At 42.5% G+C, this 27,622-nt stretch overlaps 3 protein-coding genes across 3 annotated transcripts; 2 read left to right on the top strand and 1 right to left on the bottom strand.

Moving 5' to 3' along the window:
• Nucleotides 1–1,139: 1,139 nt before the first annotated feature.
• On the top strand, nt 1,140–5,629 carry cox19 (cytochrome c oxidase assembly factor COX19). The gene is made up of 3 exons (XM_083786910.1): nt 1,140–1,293; nt 2,936–3,047; nt 3,409–5,629. Exons 1-3 carry the CDS (start codon nt 1,212–1,214, stop codon nt 3,500–3,502), a joined length of 288 nt encoding a protein of 95 aa, XP_083643036.1. The 5' UTR covers nt 1,140–1,211; the 3' UTR covers nt 3,503–5,629.
• A 1,156-nt stretch (nt 5,630–6,785) lies between these two features.
• LOC310874374 (RNA-binding protein with serine-rich domain 1-like) lies at nt 6,786–12,115 on the bottom strand. The gene is made up of 7 exons (XM_083787150.1): nt 12,061–12,115; nt 9,937–10,077; nt 9,623–9,796; nt 9,268–9,382; nt 8,473–8,626; nt 7,786–7,927; nt 6,786–7,613 (listed from the first exon to the last, which is right to left on the bottom strand). Coding segments are annotated over exons 1-7 (828 nt in total). The 5' UTR covers nt 12,063–12,115; the 3' UTR covers nt 6,786–7,513.
• Nucleotides 12,116–12,213: 98 nt separating this feature from the next.
• LOC310874731 (solute carrier family 2, facilitated glucose transporter member 11-like) lies at nt 12,214–14,019 on the top strand (the record flags this gene model as incomplete). Its single annotated transcript, XM_083787595.1, has 2 exons — nt 12,214–12,308; nt 12,518–14,019. The coding sequence occupies exon 2, from the start codon at nt 12,718–12,720 to the stop codon at nt 14,017–14,019; it is 1,302 nt and encodes a 433-aa protein (XP_083643721.1). The 5' UTR covers nt 12,214–12,308; nt 12,518–12,717.
• Nucleotides 14,020–27,622: the final 13,603 nt, after the last annotated feature.

Genomic DNA, 27,622 nt, shown 5'->3' with positions numbered 1-27,622 from the left:
GTTTATATGCAAGCGTTTGTTTGTGTCATGTGTCTGGTAGTAGTATTTGCATTTGTGCATGTCTATGTCTAAGCTATAAATGTAAAAGTATTGTATTTAACTTTCTGTACAGCACTTTGTAAACCCTGAGTTGTGAAATGTGCTATATAAATAAAGTGGATTGTTTGAGTAAAAATATTATTTATTCATTGGTTTTACAGGTTCGATATGTATACAGACAATATTACATAGACGACATAACAAAAAGGAGAAGCAAATATATCTAAGCAGACAAACAAATAATGAATAGAGAAAATAAAAAACACACCTGTCTGAAGTGAGCGGTGCAATTATACATTTATAGTTACTGTACTGTGGTCTGTATACTGTATTGTAGTGCACTGTGCTCTCTACTGTATACTGCCACTTTACTCTGTGCTGTACTCTACTGGCCACTTTAGATGGTGCAGCTTAACGTGCTTGGACCATAGACTGTTGGACATGCATACATAACGGGGACAGACATACGGACACACATACAGTAGCTCCGAGCGGATGCACCTCTCAAAAACTGAGCGTGGACATTTCTAGAAACCTCTACATACATACTAGTATGTTCCGTGATTAAATGCTTTTATGTGATGTATTCCCATGCTTTTGTTCTTGCCTAAATGTAAGTCGCTCTGGATTAAGAGCGTCTGCTAAATGCCTAAATTGTGATTATTGCATTCGTGGCACTCACCGTTTCAGAACCATGGACAGCGACAGCGTCAGCACCATGGATAGCTGTTGTCATAATGTAAACATACATACCAAGGGATTCGGAGAGAGGAAATGATCACTTCTCCCTTAAACAGGTGATCACCCCCCCCCCCCTACTTTCCCCCACACAGGACCTACATGTGTTGATATTTTTTTGTGATTGTTGTTATTGTTATTGTTGTCATGTCTAATAAAGTATTAAATCAATCAAAAACATATCGTCCTTTTCTCTAATTTTTATGTTCTCCTCCAACCCTTTTTATGTCATGAAAGTGCGACCTCCAGTGGTCTTCATGACCTCTTGCACATGCCAGGCAGCTATACCTACCTACCAATCAAAGTTCCACAAACAGTAAACACAATACGTCATATATACGCGACAACAGTGTAATGGTGGCGTAGCTTAGAGTATATATGGCGTAGTCTCCTTCAAATAATTTGTCGGAAAGAAGAATCATTTAAACGCTAACATGTCTACTGCTATGAATTTCGGAACAAAGTCTTTTAAGCCTCGGGCACCCGATAAAGGTGCTTTCCCCCTGGATCATTTTGGTAAGCGCATTCTCTATGTTGTATTATAACATTACATTAGGGCGACGATCGAGACTCGTCGTCGAGTCAACTTGTCTCACGTACGGAGGTTCTCACCAGTGAAAGCAACAATCTAGATATCTATGAATACAGAAGATTATTATGTATTCTACATATTCCACTACAATATACTGTTATAGCTGCATTAGAGCTATGGACCAATTGCTACTATAGGCTGTGTACTCTCTCACTGTATCTCACCTTCACCAACTTGGGGTCAGTATCATATCCATTTGAAATAGTCAAATGTCGGCACTTTTCCCATGAGATCTCGTTTAAGCCCCCCGCCGTCACTACATACTGGTGAACGCATCAGCTAATGTGTTACTGTTATTTCAGAACTAAAAAACATTGCATGGATGCACCTGGGACGTATCCTCAGTGATGTATCCCAAGGTCCTCTGGGTTTCGCGTCTCACAACATCATACCCTTACCCAGTCGGGTTGATCAAGTCCTTAATAACTTCCCAGTAGCTACTAGCTACCCTCGATCAGTACTGGGCGGGCCATCTGGTACTACTCGCCCCGTTTCGGTTTTCCTCCCAGAATTTTCCCCAGTGAGGGGTGGGAGAGGCTGGACAGCAGACGGCTGGACTTTGAATTTCTCTAACTATAAACTTTCATGACAGCAGAACAGCCTAAGTACAAATATAATTTATGAAAAGCTACTACAGTGAAGTCTGTTCACAGAAGTTGTAGGATATGTGGGGATTATCTGACGAGGTACCATTTGAGGGGGCAAAACCTTACATAATACTAAATAATACTAAATTGTTTATAGGTTCAATATAAGTCAAATAATATAGCCTTTCCACAGGAGTATCTTTTTATATTTTTCCAAAAAGAATACAAACAGCATAGCATATTACAAAGTTATCCCCCTCACTGGGGAAAATTCCGGGAGGAAAAACGGGCAAGCACCGGGGCGAGTAGTCCAGTATTCCTCCCTGGGCGGGTACTGGGCAGGCCATCTGGCGTGTGGAGGGACTATAGGCACTATATGAGTCACTATAAATGGAACAACTAAATACATTGGGACGTATCCTCAGTGATGTATCCCAAGGTCCTCTGTGTTTTTCGTCTCACAACATCATACGCCTCACTCGGGTGACCCAGACGGGTTGATCAAGTCCCGACTTACGTCCAAGTAGCTACCCTCGATCTGTCCCATTAGGGAAACACCAGGGACACACAATCCGCTGCTCCAGAACTACTCTGCCGGTACTGGGCGGGCCATCCATTACTGGGCGGGTACTGGGCGGGCCATCCGGTGAGTGGAGGGACTAGGCACTGTGGGTTGACTCCTGGCCGGGCAGTGGGCACCTCCTACGCCTCACCAGGTCCACTCCTGCTCTCACCAGGTGCAGCCAGGACCAGATTCCCAGCACTAGACACTTCATTCGGGAGTGGTGGATTCTGCAGGCTCCACCGGCAGGGAAACGGTGGCTCCACTTGCGGCTTGAATGGCCCTCCTAAAGGCCTCATGTGGCCGTCACATTGTCATCTAACGATACTAATATTATCTCCCTGACTTGGCTTTGTGCCCTTTTTGTGGCCCAGTTTAGTTCTATCGTTATTAATGCATAATGTTTAATTGTTACAGGAGAATGTAAATCCTTCAAAGAGAAGTTCATGAGATGCCTACAAGACAACAGATTTGACAACTCCGAGTGTCGACTACAATCAAAAGATTACTTAGAATGTCGTATGGAAAAGTGAGTGATGATGTCTTAAGACATAATATTTTTCTGAAGATTCTCATCTGCTTCACTCTGGGACCGGACAGGGATTTTACATTAAGTCAGGACCCAGTGTGTCACTGTTTGAGCACAGCTGACCTACAGTCAGCACACCATGTCCCATGGATGATAGATCATGCTTGCTTGTCAACACTTGCACTGTGAAAACTCACTGTTTTAGACCTCCATTTTATCGTTTATTTGTAGTTGTTATTGTGGTTTTATACCGTTGACCTCTGACTTTCTTAGTTCTGTTTTTATTCCTTAATAAAACACTGTAAGGGTCATTCATTCATTTATTTCTATTGGTTTTTTTATTTTGTTTCTGATCTTACAGCCAACTGATGGCCCGGGAGCCCCTTGAGAAACTGGGCTTCAAAGACTTGATGGACCCACCTGCCAGCCAAGAAGGCAAGGATGCCAAATCATGAACTATTTTACTGTACTCTTACTCTCGTACATTACTCTCGTTGGAGTAATGCACTGGTGCATTACTCCTATATCATTAAGCCTATATCTTTCAAGATAGGGCCTCTCTGGGGGTTTGGCCGGTTCACTGTTCAGTAGAATGGAAGGATATTCATATTTTATAATGCTCAATTCAGTTGTAAACAAATGCATTTTTTGGGCTCTCTGGGAAATACTTAGGGCTGAAAATAAGCATTTTAAACTGTCCTTGGTGTTGAGTCTGGTACTGTTCTTTTGAATAGACTTTGACAGAATAAAGAAACAACTGAAAGAAGTCCAGGGACCTGCCATACCTGCAGACACATTTTTGCTTGTACGCCACTGTGAACCCTTTTCCACCGGTTGATAACCGGTTCAGTTCAGAACCAATTTTCTGAAATTGTACATTTAAATACGCAAATTAGGCATTATATAGGAAAATATGCAAAACATAAATATGAAAAAGCTACTACTGGGGATCATATCATATATTTATCATATATTAATTTACTTATAATGATCCTATAAACAATTTAATATAGGTATGGTTTTGCACACTCAATTCATAATTAACGTTCCATTTTTGGAGTAAGAATTGGTTCTGTACTGAACCGGTTCCCAACCGGTGGAAAAGGGGCCTGAGTGGCAAGTTCAAACTTCGAACCACCCAAACTCAGACTGGCTGCTGTGGGGGTGTGATGTATCATGATGTTGATGTGCTGGATCTAGATAAAGAAAATGTAGCCTAATATATTATATTGAACTGCACCATTGACTTGTCAGTAAATATTTGTATAATTCAACTATCCTGTTTTGCCAGTACTGCAAAGGTCTGCAAGCTGTTCATTCTCTATATGGGTTAATGGAGGAACAGGATAAGTTAAAAATAAATAAGCAGAAAGCATATTTTAATTTTTAATATACAAATGAGTTATTGTTGAGTATTGATTTATACAGACTCTTTCAGTTCTCCACAGAGCCACAGTGCTGTCAAATGTGAACATAAAGCTTCATTTATACTGTACATTGTACTATGACAGTGTTATTTGCCGACAAACAATTGCGGCGTGGGCTGAAAGTGGCCCATGGGTCTGAGTATTGCTGCCTTTGAGCCTTCATTTCACCTTGGTTGTGCAGCATGAAAGAAAACTCGCATTCCTTCTTGAAAATAAGCCAGTAAATTTATTACACATTATACGTTTATACTGTATATCTTATGGCATATTAATAATGAATTATCATATTAGATAAGTTTGTGTCTTTTGATACATATTGGACCATTGAAAATCAAAAACTCAACAAAACAATACAGGAGACCGGTTAGCCCAGTGGTTCTCAAACGTGTTTTGTGTCAAGGACCTCTAAATTGATGTATTTGGCCGTGGTCTCCCATCTGAAAATGTGTTGTGTACTGCCAGTTGTTAAGAGGTCCAGTTGCAAACTTGCAATACATTCATACAGATTGTAAATAAAACCATGCATGATGAACATAAAAAAAGAATGCAGTAAAAACAACTAAAAAGGTTATAAGAAGTTTATATGATGTATGTATTGTATATGTTTGAATCTGTATGAATATATTGGAACTGTTGAACAGAACAAATTTCCTTCCGGATTAATAGTCTGTCTGTCTATAGTTTATATAGCATCACAATCATTTCAACTACTTTATACATGTTGGCTATTCAAAAATAGAAGCTTGCAGCTTGCACTGCTGTGAGCTTGTACATCTGCTAATTTTGAACATTTCTGCCAAATCTTGAACCTGTAATTTTTTTTTCTTTTTTTACATAAATCTAGTTTGGGAACCCCTCGGTCACCGGACCCCACTTTGAGAACCAATGGGTTAGCCAACTGTTAAATGAATCTTAATGGTAGTTAAAAGGCCACTGTTTCATCTCTGTATTGAAGTAGGTCAGTGACATGAGTGACCGAAGCTCCTCTCGAGAAGACTGAAGCATCATCTTTATTGTGGCTTTTCAATTCCCAAACCGTCTGCAACATATTCCGTTCTGTATGGTGGTAAGGACAGGGAATCAGTGTCATGTTTTTATAAACACATGATTAGGCATTGAATAGTTGCCTAAACTTACTGTGCGTAGCCTCTCGAGTTTTCCAGGGAGCCACTTTGCTCTTGGGTTTACGCATAAGTTCTTGTTACTGCCACCTGGCTGTATTGTCCTCATACTAGTTGTAGAATATGGGGTGGGACAGAGAGGACAGAGTGAAGGAAAATCAGCGCATTCATTTAATTTAAAACTCACTGATGTATTTGAGAGTAAACCTTTGCATAATGGAAGAGTGCTGTTGCTCAGTATCGCTGCTGACCATATCACTGCTTATTCCATCATGTCACATAAGCACATAAAAGAGAGTGGGAGACCCGTGTTGCATGCCTCTCCTATCTCTCACCAGGAGCATAGAGATAAGGGGGAGTACAGCTTGTACAGCTCATAACTCACATATTGCAAACCCCCAAAATTGCATATTAAGTTTTTGTCTCCCATTTTGCATACCAACCAAACTTGGACACAATGGGTAATAATCTGTGTCTTACATGTAGGCATGAATAGTACACGGACCCGTCTGGTTTCTCTGTTCATAGCACGCTATGACTTGTTCATGAATCCTTGCTCTGCTGGTTCTTTCACAGCAGCTTGGAGCCCTGAGTGGAGGGCTTCTGGGTCCTGCTATCTCACACTGAGCATGCACTGGAATGAAACATGCATGGTATGCACACAATGAAACAGTCTAAGGTGGAAGATCAGAGTACATTTCAGACACATTTGGCTGGAATGGATAGTAACCGAAGAAAGAAATGTAGGAAAAGTATAGATGAAAAATATACTAGTCAATGTAGTCTACTCACCTTGTATAACACAGAAGGCTAGATTGATTAAAGACACCACACAAAGCCCGCTGCTAACAGAGACAGACATGTTAAGCGCTGGAATGAGTCTGCAGGGTGGATGCTCTATTGCACAATGCAATGCCCACCCCTTAATAGCAAGTATCTAAAAATAATTTATTGCACAATGCCCACCCCTTCAGACAAAATGGGAACCGTTTCACCCATGAAGAATCATCAGTTTTATTTTCTGAAAATTGTGTTTGTAATCACAATGGGAAACAAATTGTGATTGTAATCATCGCAATAGGAAACAAAGACAAGATTTCTCTTTTTAAAAGTTGACAAATATCTAGAGATCTCATCGTGGATATTAATGTTAGGCTACAGGTTACAAATTGCAAAGGAAGAACAAGTGATCAATTAACAAAAACAAGAACTTTATTGTCCAGACACGATCCACATATTCTGAGTTACTGAAACTCATGCATTTAGAACATATGAAACCAGATTTTACAGTTCACAGAGAAAGATAAATTTAAGAAATAACATTTCAAAATGCACAGAACCCAGGTCAAAAGATTGGTAAATAATTTTACATAGTCACTTTGAGGACGGGGATGGGTTTTTTCCCCACATGAACGTAACATTAAAGATAAAGAGAAAAGAATGTTTCAACTATTCAGGGTTGGTTCACTGAGCATGAATGCTCTTTTTCAGCAATGCCCCGTTTCAAAGCATACTGTAATTAAAACAAGTTCACACCTGTCAGCTGCCCAGTACAACAACAGCCTTATATGGTTGACCACTAAGCAGCTTCACTGGAGCAGATGGGGGTTCAGTGCCTTGCTCAAGGGCTATTCAACAGTGGGTGTTTAGTTAGGGCTGCATGTTCATTCACCATTCACTTTTCCACCGGATTTATCCTTCCCGGCTTGAGGATTGACCCGGGAACCTTTCGGACACAAACGCGGTCGTCTAACCAACAGGCCACTGCTGCCCCCACAACAATATTTTATACTAATATGTCAAATAGCGTTTAGGTCCTCTCGGCTACAGATTTAAGTCAGATATAGTGGAACTGTTTTTTGCTGTACACAAACAAATGTAATGTATTAGAAAAAGTTGGGGGGGGGGGGGGGGGGGTCTAGCGGGAGGAGTTGGAGCTGGAGCGCGACCGGTGACGCCGGCGTCCGGGGGAACGAGACCTACGACGTACTGGTGAGCGTCTTCGTGGTGACCGTGACCTGAGAGAGAGAAAGAGAGAGAGAGAACATTTTGGATATTGCTGATGCAAGGCTGTAAGTCCTCAATCAACGAATACAAAATAACTGAACAATTAGTCTCCATGATGTAGCTCAAATGTAGCTAGTAGAGGCCTTCGGGTAAGCCCGAGATTCGAAAATACCGGGGGTTTACCTTCTCCTCATGCGAGGGGGCGTGCGCCTCCACATGGGGGGTGGAGGAGGCATCCTGCGGGGAGGAGAGAGTCTGCGGGGAGGAGGGCGAACCCTTTGAGGTAGCACGGCAGTGGCCGAGATCTCCTGTCCGTCGATCTGACCTGTGAAAGCAATAAGAAAGACCGAAAAGGTTTAAAGTGTTTTTCATAATCTAGAATGGATTAAATCCATATCTATTCAGCCTAGGAATCTTTGGGTGTCAATATTCTTCTGCACCCACTACTGGTCACTCGGTGTATAGCAATTAGGACCTTAGCCACAGGAACCATATGGCGTAAAACTGGCTACACCGTGTCATTCTGACATCAGACTTTCTTCCTGTTCAAGTTGGGTTTTTAATGTGATAGCAATCTCCAATTTCAGCCATGACCATCTGAGCACCAGCTGCACTAATTAATTATTTAATTATTAATCCTGCATCACTACACTATAATTGTCTCCTAAATCACTCATTCTGAAAGAAAAACATAGGACCAGCTTTTGTTGACACAATTCACACGCATCCAAAAATTGCCTTTTAGATTGGACCACTATATCTAATTTTAAAAACATCTAAATGTAGTGCTAACCCAAAAAGTAAATTAACAGCCGTGTTTTTATCTGACAATCCAATTGCACAAATTCTGGGGTCTCTATGTGCTCTCACCTCCATCCATGTGTTTAAGAGCCTTCTCTGCTTCCTCTGGGGTCTCAAACTCCACATAGGCATATCCCTTGGACAGGTTGGGGTGCATACGGTTCATGGGCATGTCAATCACCTTGATTTTTCCATAGGTGGAGAAGATCTCCTGAATGTGTTCCTGGGAGAGAAATGATTGCAAAAGCATCAGAATGTGTCACTACAAAAAGATAATAATGTTTGTTTTTGGGTGGGTACTGGCCAAGCGGCAGAAATCGTCAAAGCTACATCGTACATGTCAAGTTATACAGCCAATAATAAATCCATGACCATACCTCCAGAGACCTATACAATATATACAACAATACTCCAAAATGGTAGCCTGGTTAATAAACCAGACCGAATCAGCCGTTGGCAAAAAGAAATTGCCTGCCGGGGGATTACGGTCTGGAGAGGCTCAATTGTACGCCCATTTCCTACACCAGAGAAATGGGGCGGCCAATCGGGACACGGTATGCAATATGGGCGGGCTTTGGTATAGTGACTTTCAATGCTTGAGACCTTTGACTGACAGTAGCTCTGACCAATTGCGTCAAAGAGAAAATGTTTCAACCCGCCCCCCCCTGGAAATGAAATGCAAGCTGAGCCTCCCCAGACTAATATCCCGCGGTCCGTGCGATATTAGTCTGGTTTATTAACCAGGCTACCAAAATGGTACACTAACAATAACCAGGTACAAGGTCATTCCACGACCGGGCCAAAGAAAGCTAGACACTTTTTAGATAAAGTCCAGAGATACACTGTGGAGCTTTCACAACTCACTCTGATGACATTTCTGGTAAGGCGGCCCAGGTAAACTTTAGTGGGTTTTGGAGAGGGGCTTCTTCGACGCCTTTCCCTTTCCCGGTCCCTGTCATCCTTTTTTTGAGACTTGGACCTGGAATAGAGAAGACAGTGAATAGATAGATAGCACACTTCACTGTGCACAGGAAAACCCTTTGCTTTATGTTATTCATTCTGCATCTTGTGTAGAGTTTCATTAGGAAGAGCATCACCGGAAGAGGAGGGCTGAAGGAGAGTAAACGGGCCAGCATCCGTTATTTACACAGGGAATTGGGCAGTACCCCCAAAGGCACATTCACCCAGATTGGTAAAATAACACTTGTTAATCCCATACTTGGACCTGGAGCGCCGCCTGTTATCATGACGCCGGCGGCTGGGGCTGGGCGAGGAGGAAGATGAGGAAGATGATCGTGAGCTGGAGGAACCAGAGCGACTGGAACCAGATGAGCTGGAGCCACTTGAAGATCCTGAGCTGGATCCTGAACTGCTGCTACTGCTGGAGCTGGACCTGCGGACACGAATGGGAACCTAAATTAGAAATACTATCATCTCCCTTCCATTGGGTAGGCGCTGTATGTGTTCATGTAAAAGCCTGTATGTGTTACAATATCCCCTGGATAAAATAGAAGGCTGGAGAAAGCGCCTGACCTGCTGCTCCCGGTGGAAGCACTACGTCGTTTGCGGTTCTTGTCTCTGCCTTTCTCAGCTCCTTCCGTTGAGGCACCAGTTTTCTCTTTTCCTCGTTCTTTTGTCTTCTCGTCGTCCTTCCTCTTAGTCGGTGATGGTGCCCTATTGGAGGAGGAAATAACGTAGGGAAAGTGTCGTGAGATGCAGAGCTCAGCTCTAAACAAACCACAGTTAAGTGAACTGCACCGTATACATACCGACCTACAATACAATCACATAGGACTTTTCTGTTTGGATATATGGGCAAGTCAAGGGATCGTATTGCAACTCTAGTTAGATGCCATTATTGCCATATATTAAAAATAGCATCTGATCAGAGCCGAAGAGTTTGATCAATCCTCAAGGGGGCCCGTCCCCGTCCCCCCGCAGCCCCGCCTCCCCGCACCCCCCCGCCGCAGCGCGGAAAAAAATAAGTTGTTTTCGCTGGTACTTTTAAAGCAGCTTCTATAGGCCAAGGTGAGGACTTTCAGGACTATATTATTATTATTATGAGAGAGAGAGAGAGAGAGAGAGAGAGAGAGAGAGAGAGAGAGAGAGAGAGAGAGGGAGAGAGAGAGAGGGAGATATAGAGAGATACGGAGGGAGAGACAGAGAGATCATAGGCGGCGGGTGCGTTTTACCTTTGGGTAGGCTACAGAATTGCGTTGGGGGGGACTGTCGCGGCCGAGCGAAGCGAGGCCGCCGCCGCGGATTTATTTATTTATTTATTTCCCAAATGGTCTAAAAATGAGTTCTTTAGCATACTTTTAGCAATGAATTAGCCTATACACAGACAGCGACTGATCAGCCTATTTTGGACGATATGGGTATTTTCTCGAGTCAGTGTGTAGTCTCACTAGTCTGTGGTTAGGTCTCTTTGGTGAATTCTTGATCAGTGTTATGGCGCGTTCGGAAATAGCGCACTGAGCCCACTGTGCAATGCAAACTAATAGGCGAGTGTGCTCCGGTGTGGTATTTCCGAACGCGCCCTTTATGTCACGCCTCAAGAACCACTACAAAATAAACCCGATTAGCACTTTTTAACACCTCTTGGACGGCCGGTGTCTCTCAAGACAGACTGTTGCCTGAGGAACAACAGGGGAGGCGCTGTTTTCCCGAATATTTGACGATGGGATTCTCAGATTACCGGCGGAGAGGTCCAAAATGTTCGGAATTCCCAGAAAATATGTAATGTAAATGTAAAATGTCCACGAAAATCTTCATGGGGGCCGAAAGGGGCCCTAGGATTCTTCATGGGGGCCATGGCCCCGTGGCCCCCACAGACTCTACGTCGCTGCATCTGATTGATTGAATACTTTAAGAGGATTAACTGAACTCAAGAAAGCCTACTGGCTTTCCATTGGGGGTCCTTCATACTCAATAATTCATTGAAACATTTAATGACATAAATATACAGTACTATGCAAAAATATGTAAACGATTAAAAAACTATTACAAAATATAATGTGTACAGTTTAGAGATAAGAGTTGCTTGTTTTCATTGTATTTAAATGTCCTTTTATGTTTTTGCTCTGTGTCCTTAGATGACATACTTATAGGCTAACAGACAGTTTAATCCAAGTAAGCCATGGACTCTTATAATGTATTAGCCCCTCTCGGAACCCCCTTGGGTCAGCCCAATCTATCGTGCCGAACCGGGCTGATGGTAACTGGGTCTCAAAAATGTCAGAAACTTCAGTACCATTGGGTTCTGACTTGAGGGGCTAATAACTTATATGCAAACGTGCAAGTTAAATCGAGGGTTACACCATTTTCTTCTGGGCAGAGCCTCCATCTCCAATGTTCAACAGCCGGCAACCAGTTAAATTATGACAGCTATATTCACAATGCAACTTGAAAAAAAAAAAAAATGTTAATAAGCCGTCAGTGTTTTGTCACACGCGCTATAAATGTCCGTTGTGTATTGTTAGCTGCAGCTAACATTAGCTCCTGACGGTTTCGATTCAATGCAGTTATTAAGAGTAAATCCTTCGAAAATGGGGGATGACAAAAACACAACATCTAGTTCGATCATAACGGTATGTGAAAAAGAGAAGTACGTGAATTATAATTGATTTATATGCTACTACCGGTAGTTTAACTTACATGTTCCCTCCTTAGATTAAGCCGGTTCCCTCTCTTCTACAACAACCGGTCTCGCACTACAGTCGCTAAAAGATGACGTAGTGTCGTGTGCCGTTGCGCATCATCGAGATGAGTTAAAATTATTTTATGGCCCGCTATGTGAAGGACGGTTACCGAATACAGACTACAGACTTGACGGTCGCATGGGCGTAATGCAGCAGTCGAAAGAAAGCTCTTTAAGACACCTCAACTCAACAATTCCCGTGAGGGTAAGCCTGGCCCGGTGACGGTTACTGTGAGGGGCATCATCATATATTTTTACTCTTCAACAATAAGTAGACTGTACAGTACTAGTGTGTAGACTTTCTTGTTTGTTTTGCCAAAATGTCTGTTGAAGATGACACTCAGACTCAGATGGAAGATACCGGTAAATGCTCAGGCTGTTCCAGAACACTTATTTTAACGGTGTGTTTCACAGCTATTGGTGGGACCTTCCAATATGGCTACAACATCTCAATCATCAACTCTCCCACAAGCCATATCCAGGGCTTCATTAACGACACATACACGGAACGATGGGGCACTGGACTGGACACCCTGCAGGTAACATTAGTATGGACTTTAATTGTAGTTGCTTTCTCACTGGGGGGGTTGATTGGGGCCCTGGTGGCTGGGCCAATGTCTGTGCGCTTGGGGAGGAAGCACTCCCTACTCATCAACAACTCCTTCTTGTTTCTTGGTGCCATAATAGTGTTGGCAAGCAGGCCATTGAGGTCATTTGAGATGATCGCCGTAGCACGTTTTCTGGTAGGAATCAACGCAGGGGTCAGTATGAATGTCCAGCCTATGTACTTTGGCGAGAGCTCCCCAAAACACCTCAGAGGTGCTGTGGCCTTATCCTCAGCCGTTTTCACCGCATTCGGGATATTTGCTGGACAGGTGGTTGGCCTCACTGAGCTGCTCGGCACGGAATATCTCTGGCCTTACCTTCTAGCTAGCAATGCTCTCCCCGGTATGATCCAGCTTGTGACTTTACCATGGTTCCCTGAAAGCCCCCGGTACCTGCTCATCAACCGGGGAGACAGAGAGGCTTGTACCATGGCTCTGGGTCGGCTTCGTGGCGGGGTGGTCCCCATCTGGGAAATGGAAGAGATTCTTGAGGAAGAACGGCAACAAAAGGCTGTGTCCAGAACCGGATCTGCTGCTGCTGCCAAGACAATGTGGGCTCTGTTGATGGACCCTGATGTACGTCCCCAACTCAGGGTTGCCATGCTTGCTAGCAGTGCCATGATGCTCTGTGGAAATGACTCCATCTACTTTTATGCCTCTTCCATATTCCAGAAAGCTGGAATCCCCCCAGAAAAGATACAGTATGTGTGCATCGGCACAGGGGCCTCAGAGTTCACTGCTGCCATCATGTGCAACCTCTTGATTGAGCGTGTGGGCCGCCGCCGGCTCCTGGCTGGGGGTTACGCACTCATGGCCTGCTGGGCAGTAGTCTTCACTATCGCACTGTCACTCCAATCCCAGGGCGTACCGGGGATGCCCTATCTCAGTCTGGTCTGTGTCTTCGCATACATCCTCAGCTTTGGCATGGGACCTGCTGGTGTCACAGGGATCCTACCAGCAGAGATCTTCGACCAGGCAGCGCGGCCTGCGGCGTACATGATCGCAGGGTCGCTTATGTGGATCAACCTCTTAGTAGTTGGCATGGCTTTCCCCTTCCTTGTGAAAGGTCTGGGGGAATTTTGTTTCTTGCCATTCTGTGCAGTCTGCATCATAGCCTCCCTTCTCTTGGGGGCTTATTTGCCCGAGACCAAGGGCAAGACCCTGGCACAGATCACTGCAGAGTTTGATAGGAAGAATAGAAGGAATAAGCAGCCAGATGACCACTATGAGCTGGGTAAGGTATGCACCCTGGATACAAATCCTGACCCTAAGCACGAGGATGAGGGGGGTCTGGAAAACCACCAGGGGTAGAGGATGGAGGGTTCTCACACACAGTAGTGTCTTTAATAGTCAGTACAATTGTCACTTTTCTTGGTAACGCTGGTATAAATTATTTCATAAATGCTAAATTAAGTGTCTTCCCTATGATAAATTATTTCATAAATGCTAAATTAAGTGTCTTCCCTATGATAAAACAATCGATTAGGAAACTATGAAAAATGGTAATTCCTTCAGGTTCCATAAGTTGGCTGTCATTGATTTTAATGTATGTGAAATTCCTTATGTGCCTGTCCTGTTGTATGAAGAGAAGGAGGAAGTCTACACACATTCTTAAATGCTCCCAAAATAATGTATTACCAAATAGCGGTCTGTTATATAACGTGGACTGGAGTTGTTTTTATTCGACAACCAATATGGGTTTATCTTTAAGACATGTATATTTGCAAATGGCAACACTACCAATTTCTATTGTATTTCACACAGAATTCTTGACTACTGCCCATAAAAACATGTATAACATGTATATTCCCATGGGGGAATATCAGTGCTGGGTCTGAAAGAGTTGCATAGATAAAAAGATCACCAGTGAATATATGCATGGATATACATCTATCGACAATGAATAGGAATGGCTAGATGTGCAGAATATCACTAAGGAATATGCTACTGATTACTGAATATATCAACAGGCCTTCAACAATGGATAATATAAATGTATTGTACTATCATCAATATATGAAAGAATATATGTCTCAACAGTTATCCTTAATGGTCATCTGTCATGGTTCTATTAACTTCTGTAGTGTACATCCCAGTAGTCGTGTGCAATTGCACCAGAGTCTTGCAGGAGTCAGTAATCCCAAAGAACAGAACAGTCAGTGACCTGGTGGTCACTGGCAGAGTCTGTGGCTGAATGTGCTCCTCATCCCTTCTAGCAACGGTATGAGAGTTGTTCATCAGGATTCTATAGTCTAGCTTCTGATTAGCTCTCGTCCATAGCCTTAGGGACTTAAGATGAAGTCCTTAAGGCTATGGACCAGAGCTAGCTTCTGATTACTGTTGTTATGTACTGCTGTTGTGGTGTCATATTTTATGTTATTTGTTGTGTTTTTTGTTGAAATACGCCCTTTTCATCCTCAGTGATGCATTGACTGTATGTCGGAAAGTGCAGCTGTGCTCTTTTTATATCACCAAATTAAATCAATGAATCAATCAACCTTCCACAACTACCTCCAGATTATCCAGTTTAGTGTTAAACTACGGATCTATGATCTAGCCTTTCTCACCAGCTTGTTGCATGTCCCCTGGATAAAGCAAGAATCACATGGTACAATCCAGACTGTTAATTTAATCAACCATTCTAAATGGTTTGCACTGTTTTTCCTTTATCTGCATTTTGACGTGTGTTAAATGAACAATTCTACTTGATATTTTCAAAGTGGTGCTTACTGCTTAGTACTGCTTACAGTTTGTCTTATCTACAGTCCATCACATGGTAAGCTGCCTGAAACAATTTTGACCTATTTAACTTATCTAGAGAGTTATTTCTCACCAGCTTGTTGCATGTCCCCTGGATAAAGCAAGAATCACATGGTACAATCCAGACTGTTAATTTAATCAACCATTCTAAATGGTTTGCACTGTTTTTCCTTTATCTGCATTTTGACGTGTGTTAAATGAACAATTCTACTTGATATTTTCAAAGTGGTGCTTACTGCTTAGTACTGCTTACAGTTTGTCTTATCTACAGTCCATCACATGGTAAGCTGCCTGAAACAATCTTGACCTATTTAACTTATCTAGAGAGTTATATTCCAATATTTCTCTCATTTTGAACATTTAAAAGAAGTATATTTCAGTCCATAAATGCATGTAGAGCTAGTGAATGCAGTTTCATATATGGCCAGTAGATGTCACTGTTGCTCTACATTTATTTTCCTCATAGAATAACTTGCTTCCTGTCAGAACAAGTGCCAGTCATTCTGTTCTATTCTGCCATGAACTGAAAATATATCTGTAGTATCTGGTGTAGTTAGGAAAATAAGCTTATTGTCTCCACCAGGCCGAAGGCATGTGGGGAGAGTATGTTTTGCACTCCGTCCGTCCGTTTGTGTGTCCGTCCGTCCGTCCGTGTGTCCGTGTGTCCGTGAACAGCTAATCTCGGCCACCGTTAACCCGGTCGATGCCATATTTTGCACACACACTCCCTGGATGCCAACGATCAACCTCTGCCCCAAACTTTCCAGAACGGCCTGTTATAGCGCCACCAGGAGGCCGCTTTGTGCAAAACAAGTTTTTGCACAGTACACCTACAGATTTTGTCCAAACATCACGCAAATTGGTACACAGTCTCTCTAGAGCCATTCAACGAAACGGGTCTTTCAGATTTATCAGACTCCATCCTGATTGGTTAAGATTGGCTTCCAAAGTTCACAGGAGTGCTCAGTTTCAAACAAAATGCTGCAAATCATGAACACATCGCGTGATTTCCGTGAAATTGTGCACCCACATTCCCACTAGGCCGAGGACGAAATGCCACATGAACAATTTCAACTCAGCCTCAAGGTGGCGCTATAACTGGCCGAAAAGTGTTTTTACCTCTAACTGCACGGATCTGTGGATAACCTGGTGGAGACCTGTGCCCGGAAGGGCACTTTTTCTAGTTCAATATTGCATTCATCATAACTTCCTTTAACCCATTCTGACCTGAGATCAGATTCTAAAAATGTCTATTACATCCTGACAGTTTCATTATTAACCCATTCTGACCTGAGATCAGATTCTAAAAATGTCAGTCGCTCTTTGATTTTTCAAAAATAGCAGACCTACAAGCTCGTATCGCGCCACTCGGTGGCGCGATATGAGCTTGTAGATCTGCTATTTTTCAATAGCTAAAGCATAACATGATGCCAACACCAAAATGGGTGCCCGGTCAGAATGGGTTAAATAGATGCCTCACAAGGGAATCGTGAGCTAAAGTATCTGTCTTAAATTTGAACTAAATTTCAATAAGGAAAACAATTAAAAGTCGGAATTACGTGCGGATCCCCTGGAAGAATTCCCAAAATGTCTAAAATTAGACCCATTATATCCAGTAATGCATTTATGGGCATCCGGATGTATAGTGATGGAGGCATGTGATTTATTTCTCCCTGAGAAGCCATGTAGTGTTTTCTTTCTGTTTTATTGTTTATATATTGTTTGGTTATATATATATTTATTTATTTATTTTTCAGTTGCTACAATGGCCAGGTCTCGCTTGTAAAAATGAATGTCAAATAAAATGACTGCCAGAACATTTATGAATAAAGAATTGTTTATTGTTGTGAGAAATTATACAGGTACAATATATAAACGGTCAGTTTTCATCTGTGACTGTCAGTGTTTCACTCTGGAGTGAAGGAGAGAACGGTGGGAGATATTTAGACATCTAGTGGAGTAGGGCTCCCATAGGGTGGACAATTTAAGCCTGGACACAGTTCTGCCTAATTTGCGCAAAGAAATTTGCCCAGAAAAGGGATGCTATGGGGGTCCTTTTTTATCATTATCTGAATACACTGTTCTGAGAAGTGTACAATGAAAATAAATGACAATTTGAATCAACCATAAAGGCTACAAATAGTATATAGTAGTATTATAGTATAGTAGTATAGTATTGTATCGTGTGTTTTGGTCTGGTAATCCACTCTAAATCCACTGCTCCATTGGGATCAAGATAATCCAGATTTTTTTTAATCGAACCCAATCCTATGTTTTTGTTTGTTGAACTACCCATTTTGAGGACTTGATTTCCTGATCTGATGGGAGTGATCCAAATCCAGATTGTTGGTTTTTGACTAACCAAAATCCAAATCTGACCCAATCAGATGGGGAGTTACAGTTTTGAACTTGTGGGCCCTGCGGTTCTGACCATTGCCTGTTGATTGTAGTGTGTTGTGGGTTCTTGCCTGAGTCAGTGAGCTAACCTCTTTTTCTTAATGTTTGAATTAAATAGATTGCTCCGCCTTTCTACTCCTACTCACCCGAACGTTAACGCTTTCTTAATTACGTTTAATCACATTATGTTGGCTCCCTTCTCTCCCAGACACTAATCCTGACAAACCACCCACGTACACAAACTGATAGCATTGTCTATGTCGAAGGTACTGCTTAGATCTTTGAGCAGTATATAAAAGGTTATTGCATGGTTCATAAGGTTTCTTCTTGGGTAACAAGAGAAAGAGACAGCAAGATGGAAATAAGTGCATTTTGTTCTGTCCTTGTGTTATGTTAGGATCAAAGAATTTACCGGTAACTCACTCGCTCGTCTTTTTTTGCCAAGAACGTCTTTTGAGGTCTTTTTGGTGTTTCCACTAGATGGCACGATTGGCTAGCATATTTATATTTATCGTTTTCTTTTATATGGACCCACAGGTCTGAAATGGAGTTTATATATATGGTCCACTGTGCAATTAAGTCTCAATGGGGCTTTGACGTGAGAAATCTCCCACCAAGCTCCCACAATGATACTTTTTTCCACATCCTCATATTTCACTTCCTTGTTTCGTTCCAATTTGGCATGACAACTTTAATGGGCTCTAACTACTGAACACGTTTTTTCATTTTTTTCCCATGAAAACACAACAAACGACTCTCTCATTACCAACGATTCGGTGTGCGATCTAAAACACATGGAAGGCAATTGTGACAACATGAGAACGGGGCAAATTTGATTTCTTAGTCAATGAGTTTAATAGAACTCAGTATAGAAGTATGATAATGAGAAATGCTCTGGCAGCAAAGCATGCAATAAAGAGCAGAATGGCAAACATGATTTGAAGATTAACATGAAAGAAGAATCTAATCTTCGGATTTGCCAGCACAGTGCATTCTTCTGTGGATTAGTCCAGTCCTGACTGGATCCGAAACAAAAATAGCGAAAGATTTTTAGCATCTGTGAGTTAGCTGAGCTGAGCAAATGAAATCTCTCTACGGTAATGCATAAGTTAAGGCCCAAACCGCAGTTTTAAGGACATGTCACACCACTCTTGTAACTGCCATTGGGGATAATGGTTTCATGCAACTACATGCAACTCGCAAACGTTTGGTTGCAAGGAGTTGCATGATTGCATCATTGGTGCGGTTTGGGCCTACCACAAAGTCAGACACACACAAAACACTCAAACTATTAATATTGCATCAAATCTTTTAGTTTTTTAGTTTGTTTGTTTTTGGTTTCCATTTGTTTTTGATTGACTGGAACATTGGGAGAAGGGGTACTATGAGAACTGGTAATATGAGATTTTTGTAGTTGTGTTGCAAAAGGTAGGCTATTTTATATTATCTGTAGAACTGGTTTGAAGTGTGTTTTCATCATGAACTGGCGGATATCTTCGCCACACTCACTGTAATCAGTTGAAGGGGGGTTCCTCTGGCAACCAGAAGTGGAGAACGTAACTGTGGTGAGGGTGGTGCAATAGGTGGCTGAAGTGCTTGCATTTTAATTGACTTTGTCAATTCCTTTGATAAACAGAAAGAGGTTGCTTGGCATCTGAGATAGAGAAACGCAATAAGGGCCAAGGGGAGCTTGCTGGATGACATTCTATAGACAAAGAAATTGCCAGGTGTGTGCGAGGGAGTAATTACAGTTTGGGATACGTTTCCTCGTATAAAAAATATATATAATATAATAATCCCAATAATATCGGACAACAACATCACCCCGGGAACATCAAAACCTGTGGTGTTAGTGTTCTGGCTGATCTTCATAAGCATGTAAAAATAAAACCAGAAATTATGTGTGTGTGTGTCTGTCTGTCTCACTTCTCTCTCTCTCTTTCCATTGTGTCGCTTATAGTTTTTCTTTTTTCTTTTTTCAAAGTTTGAAAATCCCCTCACAACAGGAAAGGTCAAGCAATCAAAAAGCCATTTGGTTCATTCATTCATAGGAACTGGCTGGTCTGTGCTGATGGCAGTGAGGACTTTGATGAGTCCACCTGTTGTCTGGGTCATAATGTCCTGCTGTCCAGTCCATCACATTCACAAGTGAACAGAAGTGACAAATGTAAGTCAGCGGTTTTTGTCTCTTGGTCCAAATTCCAAAATATTTCAAGCCCAAACCAACAGCTGGTTGCTGCATATTATGATTTACAGTACTGTACATGCTTGTTTTGCCGCACGACAACAAGTAAGCGTGCGTGTGAGAACATCTTGGCAGATGCTCCCTGTCACTTTGGCCTTGACATCTCTGGCTGACACAGGAGCCATCAGCAACCATCACTCAGGAAGCCTTTTCAAATCGACGAGAGGGGAAATGCAATGAGACATTATATTGATTTCCTCATAACATCATTTAGCCTCTTAGTGACAGTCAGCGGAAAAAAGACAAGAGATATAGATCATATTAATATAGTATTTAGATTGTTGGATGCGATGGCTTGCTTGTTAGCTACGTTGATTTTCATCCATTCCACACAACCATACCAGAAGAGAAGCCTGGGTAAAATGTATATACACAATACAATCCAGAATATTCATTTAAAATATGACTAACACTCTTTCAGGGTGTGGGATTGATAATACACAATGTGTATTGATAATACACACTGTGCTGTGCAGGTGGGCTTATCCCTCTGGCATTATTTATTTCTATTCTTTTGTGTGACAGAAATATAATGATCGAGAAAAAATGCCTCATCTCTTTCTTCCCACCTTGCAGAGAGAACATGTTTAGAAGTGAACAAGAGCCATTTGTCAAGGTAATTGGCACCTGGTGACTGCAGCTTTTCATTCAGTCTGGCTGCAGCTGTCAACGACCGAGAATATTGGACAATTTGTCATGTCAAGTTAATCTTTCTTTGTAAAGAACATATAATAAGGCAGAGAAACTCAAAAAGGTGTGTGTGTGTGTGTGTGTGTGTGTGTGTGTGTGTGTGTGTGTGTGTGTGTGTGTGTGTGTGCGCGTGTGCGTGTGTGCGTGCGTGCGTGCGACAACGTGAATGTAAATCGGCTATTCTCATTATTCGTTGTACAACATATAGTGATTAATTTAATGATTAGGGCAAATTAAGCATATCGCCATATCACATAAGTGCATGCAGAGAGGCCTGCCTAGGGAACGTTCCTTTTTGTCCTGAAGGCAAAGAGGGGATGAAAGGGCTGTAAATAACGCAGCCATAATACACCCAGATTCAGTGCTGCTTCTAACTGATTTATTTTTGAGTGGTGCAACCACTCCAAGGAACAGCAATGTCCCTATGTCCTTACCTATGTCCCGATGTTTAGAGTACCAACCAGTCGCTTCAGACTGGTTTTTAGGGAAAAAAAGCCTTTTATCAGTGCAAACACACTTTCAAACCATAATGCGGTGCAGACTTGCAGTCAGCTTTCAGCAGTATTTATCTGTGCTTCCTCTAGTCTACAATCTTGGCATCAGAAGGGAGACGGAGGTTGACGACTGAATGCATAAAGCCTTATTTGTAGTTCTACTCTATGAGCTGAGGATTTGGCTTGGAGAGGCTTCTAATCAATCATCATTGAGAGTGAGCGGATTCCCCCCCCTGGAGTATATAGGTTGTATTATAGCATCTTGGCGAGAGAAGGAACTAATTCGATATCGTTAGTTCTATAGCTGAGTCCAACTGAGCTCCCATACATCTCTTTTTTCTGGAGTGATTTATTATTATTTCCCAGATTGGCATTCTGATTAACAGCCTCATTAGGCCCTGATCGTGTACTCTTAACATTTTGTAGTTTGTACTGTTGACAATCTAGAAATGTCAGCTCATTGTATTATTGAAATTACCGCTCTGGATAGAGAGTGCCTATTATTTGTTATATCACTGCATCCACTGGTATATTACGGTCTTCAGCCCTAACCATACTATTCACTTCTTACTCTTTCCAGCCTGTTGAACCCCTCTCTGCCCTCACTGACCACATAGAGCAGGGCTGTCCACTGATTTATGTAATGTCTGCCCTCATGACATCTTCACCATCTGCCCACAGGTAGTGTATGCATACCAAAGTGCTCCAGACAAGGCATTTGACTCCCTCCACCGTCTTTCACGTCCTCAAAGCTGGGCAAAGACAGATCGGGGCATGGGTCACTAGTGGAGCAGCAAGGAGACCGAGAAAAGAGGGCGGAGGAGCTAGAGAGAGGCAACTCTGCTATGGCAGCATCAGAATCTGTTCAGTGTTTATTGGAGGAGTTTCAAAACCCATGTAGACCCTAAGCCATAAGACCTCTGAACTCCAAAAGTACAGCAGACATTATTTCTTCGAGTGTTATGTGAGGTCACAGCACTATCGGTGAGATCTGAAAAAGGCACTGACCCCTTTAACTGTGTGTGGTTGTGTTTTTAAATGTGCATTGCTGAGTGCTCGGGTGGTGCAGAGCTTCAGTCAGTACGGTGCCTGCCCACCACCCTGGAGGTTGCGGGTTCAACTGCATCCGGCTTTGTCAAGCGTCTGTCATTGCACGTATTCATATGGGCTGTGGCGGCGGCACCTGTCAGTGGAGAGTGTTGGATGGGAGGAGTAGGACGAAGGCCGAGTCTACATCCTCCCAGTGGGGCCTCCTCACTGGGAACACATAATTCCAAGATTATGTGTTCAGATGCAGCAGTTGGAAAATTAAAATTAGGGTTTGAATGTGAATTTGGTGTAATTAGGCAGTTTAGAGATTCACACTTAATCTCTCTCACACACACACGCACGCACACATGCACACACGCGTACACACACACACACACACACACACACACACACACACACACACACACACACACACACGTGTAAAATGGTTCAATACAGAAATGTGCATGGACCTTTACACTTACACTTCTGTCCTGCTATGCCGCCTTTTACAGATACCTCTATTCAGCTCTGGGACTCCTATCGGTTAGAAATGTAAACAGCATGATAGTACAGTAAGACAAAGATAAAAGGATAACACAAAAGTCCTGGGGACTTTCAACATAGCATCCAAAAATTAACACAATACATGTCATCAACAAATACACTATTATTTACTACAAAAGGGATGGGAAAGTTACATTTACATTTACCTCCCCCTTGTTTTTCTTTTTTTGGGGGGAATTATGGGCATCACCTGTCAGTCATTTGTTTCATTTGAGTGATCCCTGTCAGTCAACAATAATGTGTGAACACATCCTGTAGGGTCATATTAGTCTGCCTACCGGTATAATTCACATTTCACACAAGGCCTCACGGGACACTGGAAACTCATGGATACACAGAGCGCTGAAGCGGAATGATGAGGAAACATTCCAGGCTTGAACAGGCCTGGAATAGCCCCTTAAAAGGGGCTATTGATTGTTTGATCTGGCTGACTGTGATCCATCTACGCCCATGAGCTTGACTCACGTCTGATTTGTCGTAGTATAGTGGACATTTTGGAGTAATGATTAGACGGACAGCATTGTAATATATTGTTAATTCCTCACCACAGTCTAGCAATACTGTATTGAATTCATACATAAAGTAAAGCATATTCCTAAGCATATTCTATTACATATTATCCATGGGCGACAGACATTTCTCAAGCATTGTAATGTCTAGAACAGACGAACACAAGTTCATAGCAAGGAATGACTGATTGACTGCGAGTGAGATGAATAACCAGTGAATCATTGAATTTATAGAAGCTGAGACCTGTTGTATTGTGTATTGTGGAGAAAGCAGAGGACGTTTAATGAGATGCCTGGCAGCTAAACACATCCATCATAGTGACAGGAGGTGTGATTAACCCAGCCACCTGCTCTGAGGGCTGCCTTCGGGATTAATGTCGCTCCCTGTGTCCCGCTGCCATCTTGTCTCTTCCAGTATACCCCACGATGCTCTCTTTCTGTTTGTTGTCTCCACCAGCCGAAGGCATGGGGAGAGTATGTTTTGCACTCTGTCCATCTGTCCGTCTGCGTACAGCTAATATCCGACACCGTTGGCCCGGTCAAGGCCAAACTGTGCACACACACTCCCTGGATGCCGACGACGAACCTTTGTGTTTTGCACACAAATGTGTGCAAAACTCATTTATCTATATTACTTTATCCATACATCATGCAAATCAGTATACACCATCTCTATAGTCATGTGATTTGCAGGATTGATCCATTTCGAACTAAATGCCTCAAATCATGAACACAGCGTGCGATTTCTGTGAAATTATGCACACACATTCTCACTAGGCAGAGGAAGAAAAAAAAACTAAACAAAAATTCTAATCGGCCTCATAGTGGCGCTATAACAGGCCAATTCATGTTCTTACCTAAAACTGCTGGTGAGCCAGAGGGGAACTTTTTCTAGTTTCCTTCTTTTTCGTGTCATTGTCTATTTTTCTTTCCCGATTCAAGCCTTCCTTTTCTTTCTCTCTCCTTCCTACCGACAGATAGGTCATACCTTGCTAATTGTTATGCCTCATGTTTCATTACCCGGAGATAAGAATGGCCAAGATGGTACTACCTACGTGATATACATTGAGGAAAGGCCATTAAGAGCTACTGTAGTAGTTACATTAGCATGTTTCTTTCCACCCATTATTTTATTGATTGTTAAATGAAAGAAATTAAATTTAACTATAATATGGACATTATATGTTAACGTTAGATGATGATCTAGCCGGAGTGACTGCAAAGGATTGTAACGATCGAACAAGCTCAAATTACTAGCTCACCAGCAGTAGCCTAAATCTTCAATAAGAAGAAGCACGAGGCCTTTGTTATAGTAACGTTACTCCATGTGATGTCAAAAAGATATGTCTATATGGTTTGATGGGAATTACAGAAACTGTAATATACTAAACTAAATATTTGGAAATTGGCATTAAGTAATGTAAAGTATGCACGATTAGAACATGCTTGCACATTTGACAATTAATGTCTAATATTTCCAGGGAACCCTGCGGAAGAGAGGGCGGCCAACACCTGGAGGCGGGACACTGAGGCGGAGCTGAAGAGACAGGGAATCAGCTGGGGAGAGGCGGAAAGGACAGCCCAAAACCGTGTTGGATGGAGAAGAGTCGTTGATGGCCTATGCTCCACTGGGAGCGACGGGCCTAAGTAAGTAAGTATTTCCAGAGTCCAAATCATAAGTTTATTAGGCCCAACCACACCAATGATTCGCCATGCAACCCCTTGCAACCAAACGGTTGCGAGTAGGTTCATAGATGCATGCAACCATTATCCACAATAGCAGTTGCAAGGAGATGCATTGGTGTGATGCAAGGAGTTGTGACTAGTTGCATTGGTGTGGTTTGGGCCTAACATTGCCCTTTCTTGGATGCTGTTATGGTTGATAAAACCTGAGACAGCAGATGAAACAAAGACACCCCCATTTTCTGACACTGTGACAGCCCATGCATTGAAAGGACCCATGTGAGAGCCTATTTGAGTTGTGCGTGCGTCCACCATAATTGCAGACGCTCCTTATTGGCCATTCACCATCAGCATTACTGCAATCATTAACAGTAGCTTGAAAAATCATTAACAATATCCCTAATACCTAAATTTCTACCCCTCACCCATGCCTTTCATACTTGGGTGACTGTCTTATTATAGGAATAGTCCTAATGTTAGCTGGCCTAAGGTTCTGCATTAAAATCTCCACAGTGGAGCAATTTGAAATATGGCTGTCCATGGCATAAACTTACTAGAAAAATGTCTGTCTCTATGGCAACTAATATTGTTTTGTGAGAAACACAATGCTTGACTTGAAGAGAACCAAGGACGCACCATTTTGCAAATCGGACTCATCCTCTCTGCCTCACCAGTTGCTCCAAAAGATAAATGGGGAGAACAGAAAGATTGTAGGACTGAATATTCTTGTTGCATGCAATTTTCAAGCTAGACAGGGAAGATGACTGAGAATTATACTTGATTGATGATCTCTCATTCTAGAGAGAGGTCATTCCAATGAGATACAGCAGTTGATGTACATTGTGTTGGTGTACATCTGTAGCAGATATGTCTCGAGTCCTACACTCAGTGTGAACATTCTGTAACCTCTGGTTTGGCACTGTGTAGTTACTGTATGTATATGTATGTATGTAATTTCTGAGTTGATTAGTGGTATAATGTGGTTACTCTGGTGGTTTGACGCGTATGTCACTTTAATCCATCATCATTACGTCACCATCGTAAACCAATTTTACCCTGGCATTGGTACATATCTTCATCACGTCATGGGACATACGCTTCGTAGCATGACGGAAAACATACCTGCACGGTCTGCTTCCGTATGTCCATGCCGTCATATCATATGCTGCTAAGGGACATACGCATCGTAGCACCTGACTGATAACATTACTTGCACGCTCTGCTTGAGCAAGTAATTATAATGAATCATCTGTGGCTATATACAAAAAACCTCCACAGCAATGTCAGTCGCTCTCTGCACACAAAGTTTGAACCGTTGACCAATCGGGCAGGATTGGAAGCAGCAAAGATTCTAGATTTGGCACAGTTCTCTAGGTCGTCCTCAGACGAGCCCTCCATCGTCGCTTCCAGTCATCCCAGTTCTCCATACATCTGGTCAGTTTGTTGGTGCTTTGCGCTCATACGTATTTCTTGAGTACAAGTACATCAACATATGTTAATGTCGGACGTCCTCATGACCGGTGCCAGCGTGTTGGTTCCCACAGCACTAGTTTGCTGAATGGCTTGGTGTCTATGGCAGTGTCCTATAGTCTCATTCTCCTGGCTGTTATTTTCTGGCTCACCCTTGGCATTCCATCATACAGATTCTTTAGGCAATTTAGGCATTTAGCAGACACTCTTAATCCAGAGTGACTTACATTAAGCAAGAACAAAAAGCATGGCAATAGTACATCACATACATAAAAAGTAGTTATCATGAAATATGCGTAAGCTAAGAACGTAACAGTGGAATATCTCTATAATGAAACTATAAACTATACATATATACTATACTATGCTATATATATGTACTATGAAGTGCTATGACTACACACAATGCAATTCTAGTGCTGTCTACATAACATGCTATAAGTCAGCACATGCCGGTAGGCCAGTAAGGAGGGAGTTACAATAGTCAAGTTTTGACAAGACTGTTGTCTGGATTAGGAGCTGGGGGTGAGGAACGGTCTAATTTGTTGTATGTTATAGACTAGAGTGTGAACCTACAGGATCAAGTGACAGCTGTGATGTGTGTTTTGAGAGCTGACTGTCCAAGTACGGCATGCAGCATTCTGGTGTAGCACCCAGAGACGTCTGCAGGGCTGGCTCTAGGGTACAGCATTCACCGCTGTATAGGAGAACAGACTCTACCGTTGCATAGAAGAAGCTGAGTTTGGTTTGACGGGGGTTGGAGTTCCATATTGGCCATACCGTTCAGGGCCCTTCATGCACAAGTGCCTTCCTCACTTTAAGATCTTCCTCCGTTGAGTTGACCCATGAGACCAGGTACTTGAAGTCCTTGACTTCCTTCATAGCAGTGTCTCCTGTTGTTGTCAGAGGTGTATGCTCCGATGGGATGTTATAGGTGATAACTTCAGTTGTCTTGGCATTTAGCCGGAGGCCAACCTTGGCACACTCTGACGCCACTCTGTTCAGGAGCTCCTGAGCTTGTTCCACGTGGTCGGAGAGCAGTGTGTAAATATATAAAGTTGTCCCTTATC

Source organism: Protomyctophum parallelum (genome assembly GCF_964188405.1).
Source record: "Protomyctophum parallelum genome assembly, chromosome: 17".
NCBI classification, from domain to species: domain Eukaryota; kingdom Metazoa; phylum Chordata; class Actinopteri; order Myctophiformes; family Myctophidae; genus Protomyctophum; species Protomyctophum parallelum.
This window is presented reverse-complemented; position numbering and strand designations above follow the sequence as displayed.

Excerpts from the sequence above, each read along its gene's own strand:
- cox19 (XM_083786910.1), top strand. The coding sequence starts at position 1,212 with ATGTCTACTGCTATGAATTTCGGAACAAAGTCTTTTAAGCCTCGGGCA. Across the intron at positions 1,294-2,935 it reads TTTCCCCCTGGATCATTTTG|GAGAATGTAAATCCTTCAAA; the intron begins GTAAGCGCATTC and ends TAATTGTTACAG. Across the intron at positions 3,048-3,408 it reads TTAGAATGTCGTATGGAAAA|CCAACTGATGGCCCGGGAGC; the intron begins GTGAGTGATGAT and ends CTGATCTTACAG.
- LOC310874374 (XM_083787150.1), bottom strand. Across the intron at positions 9,797-9,936 it reads GCTTCCACCGGGAGCAGCAG|GTCCAGCTCCAGCAGTAGCA; the intron begins GTCAGGCGCTTT and ends TCGTGTCCGCAG. Across the intron at positions 8,627-9,267 it reads TTACCAGAAATGTCATCAGA|GAACACATTCAGGAGATCTT; the intron begins GTGAGTTGTGAA and ends TTTCTCTCCCAG.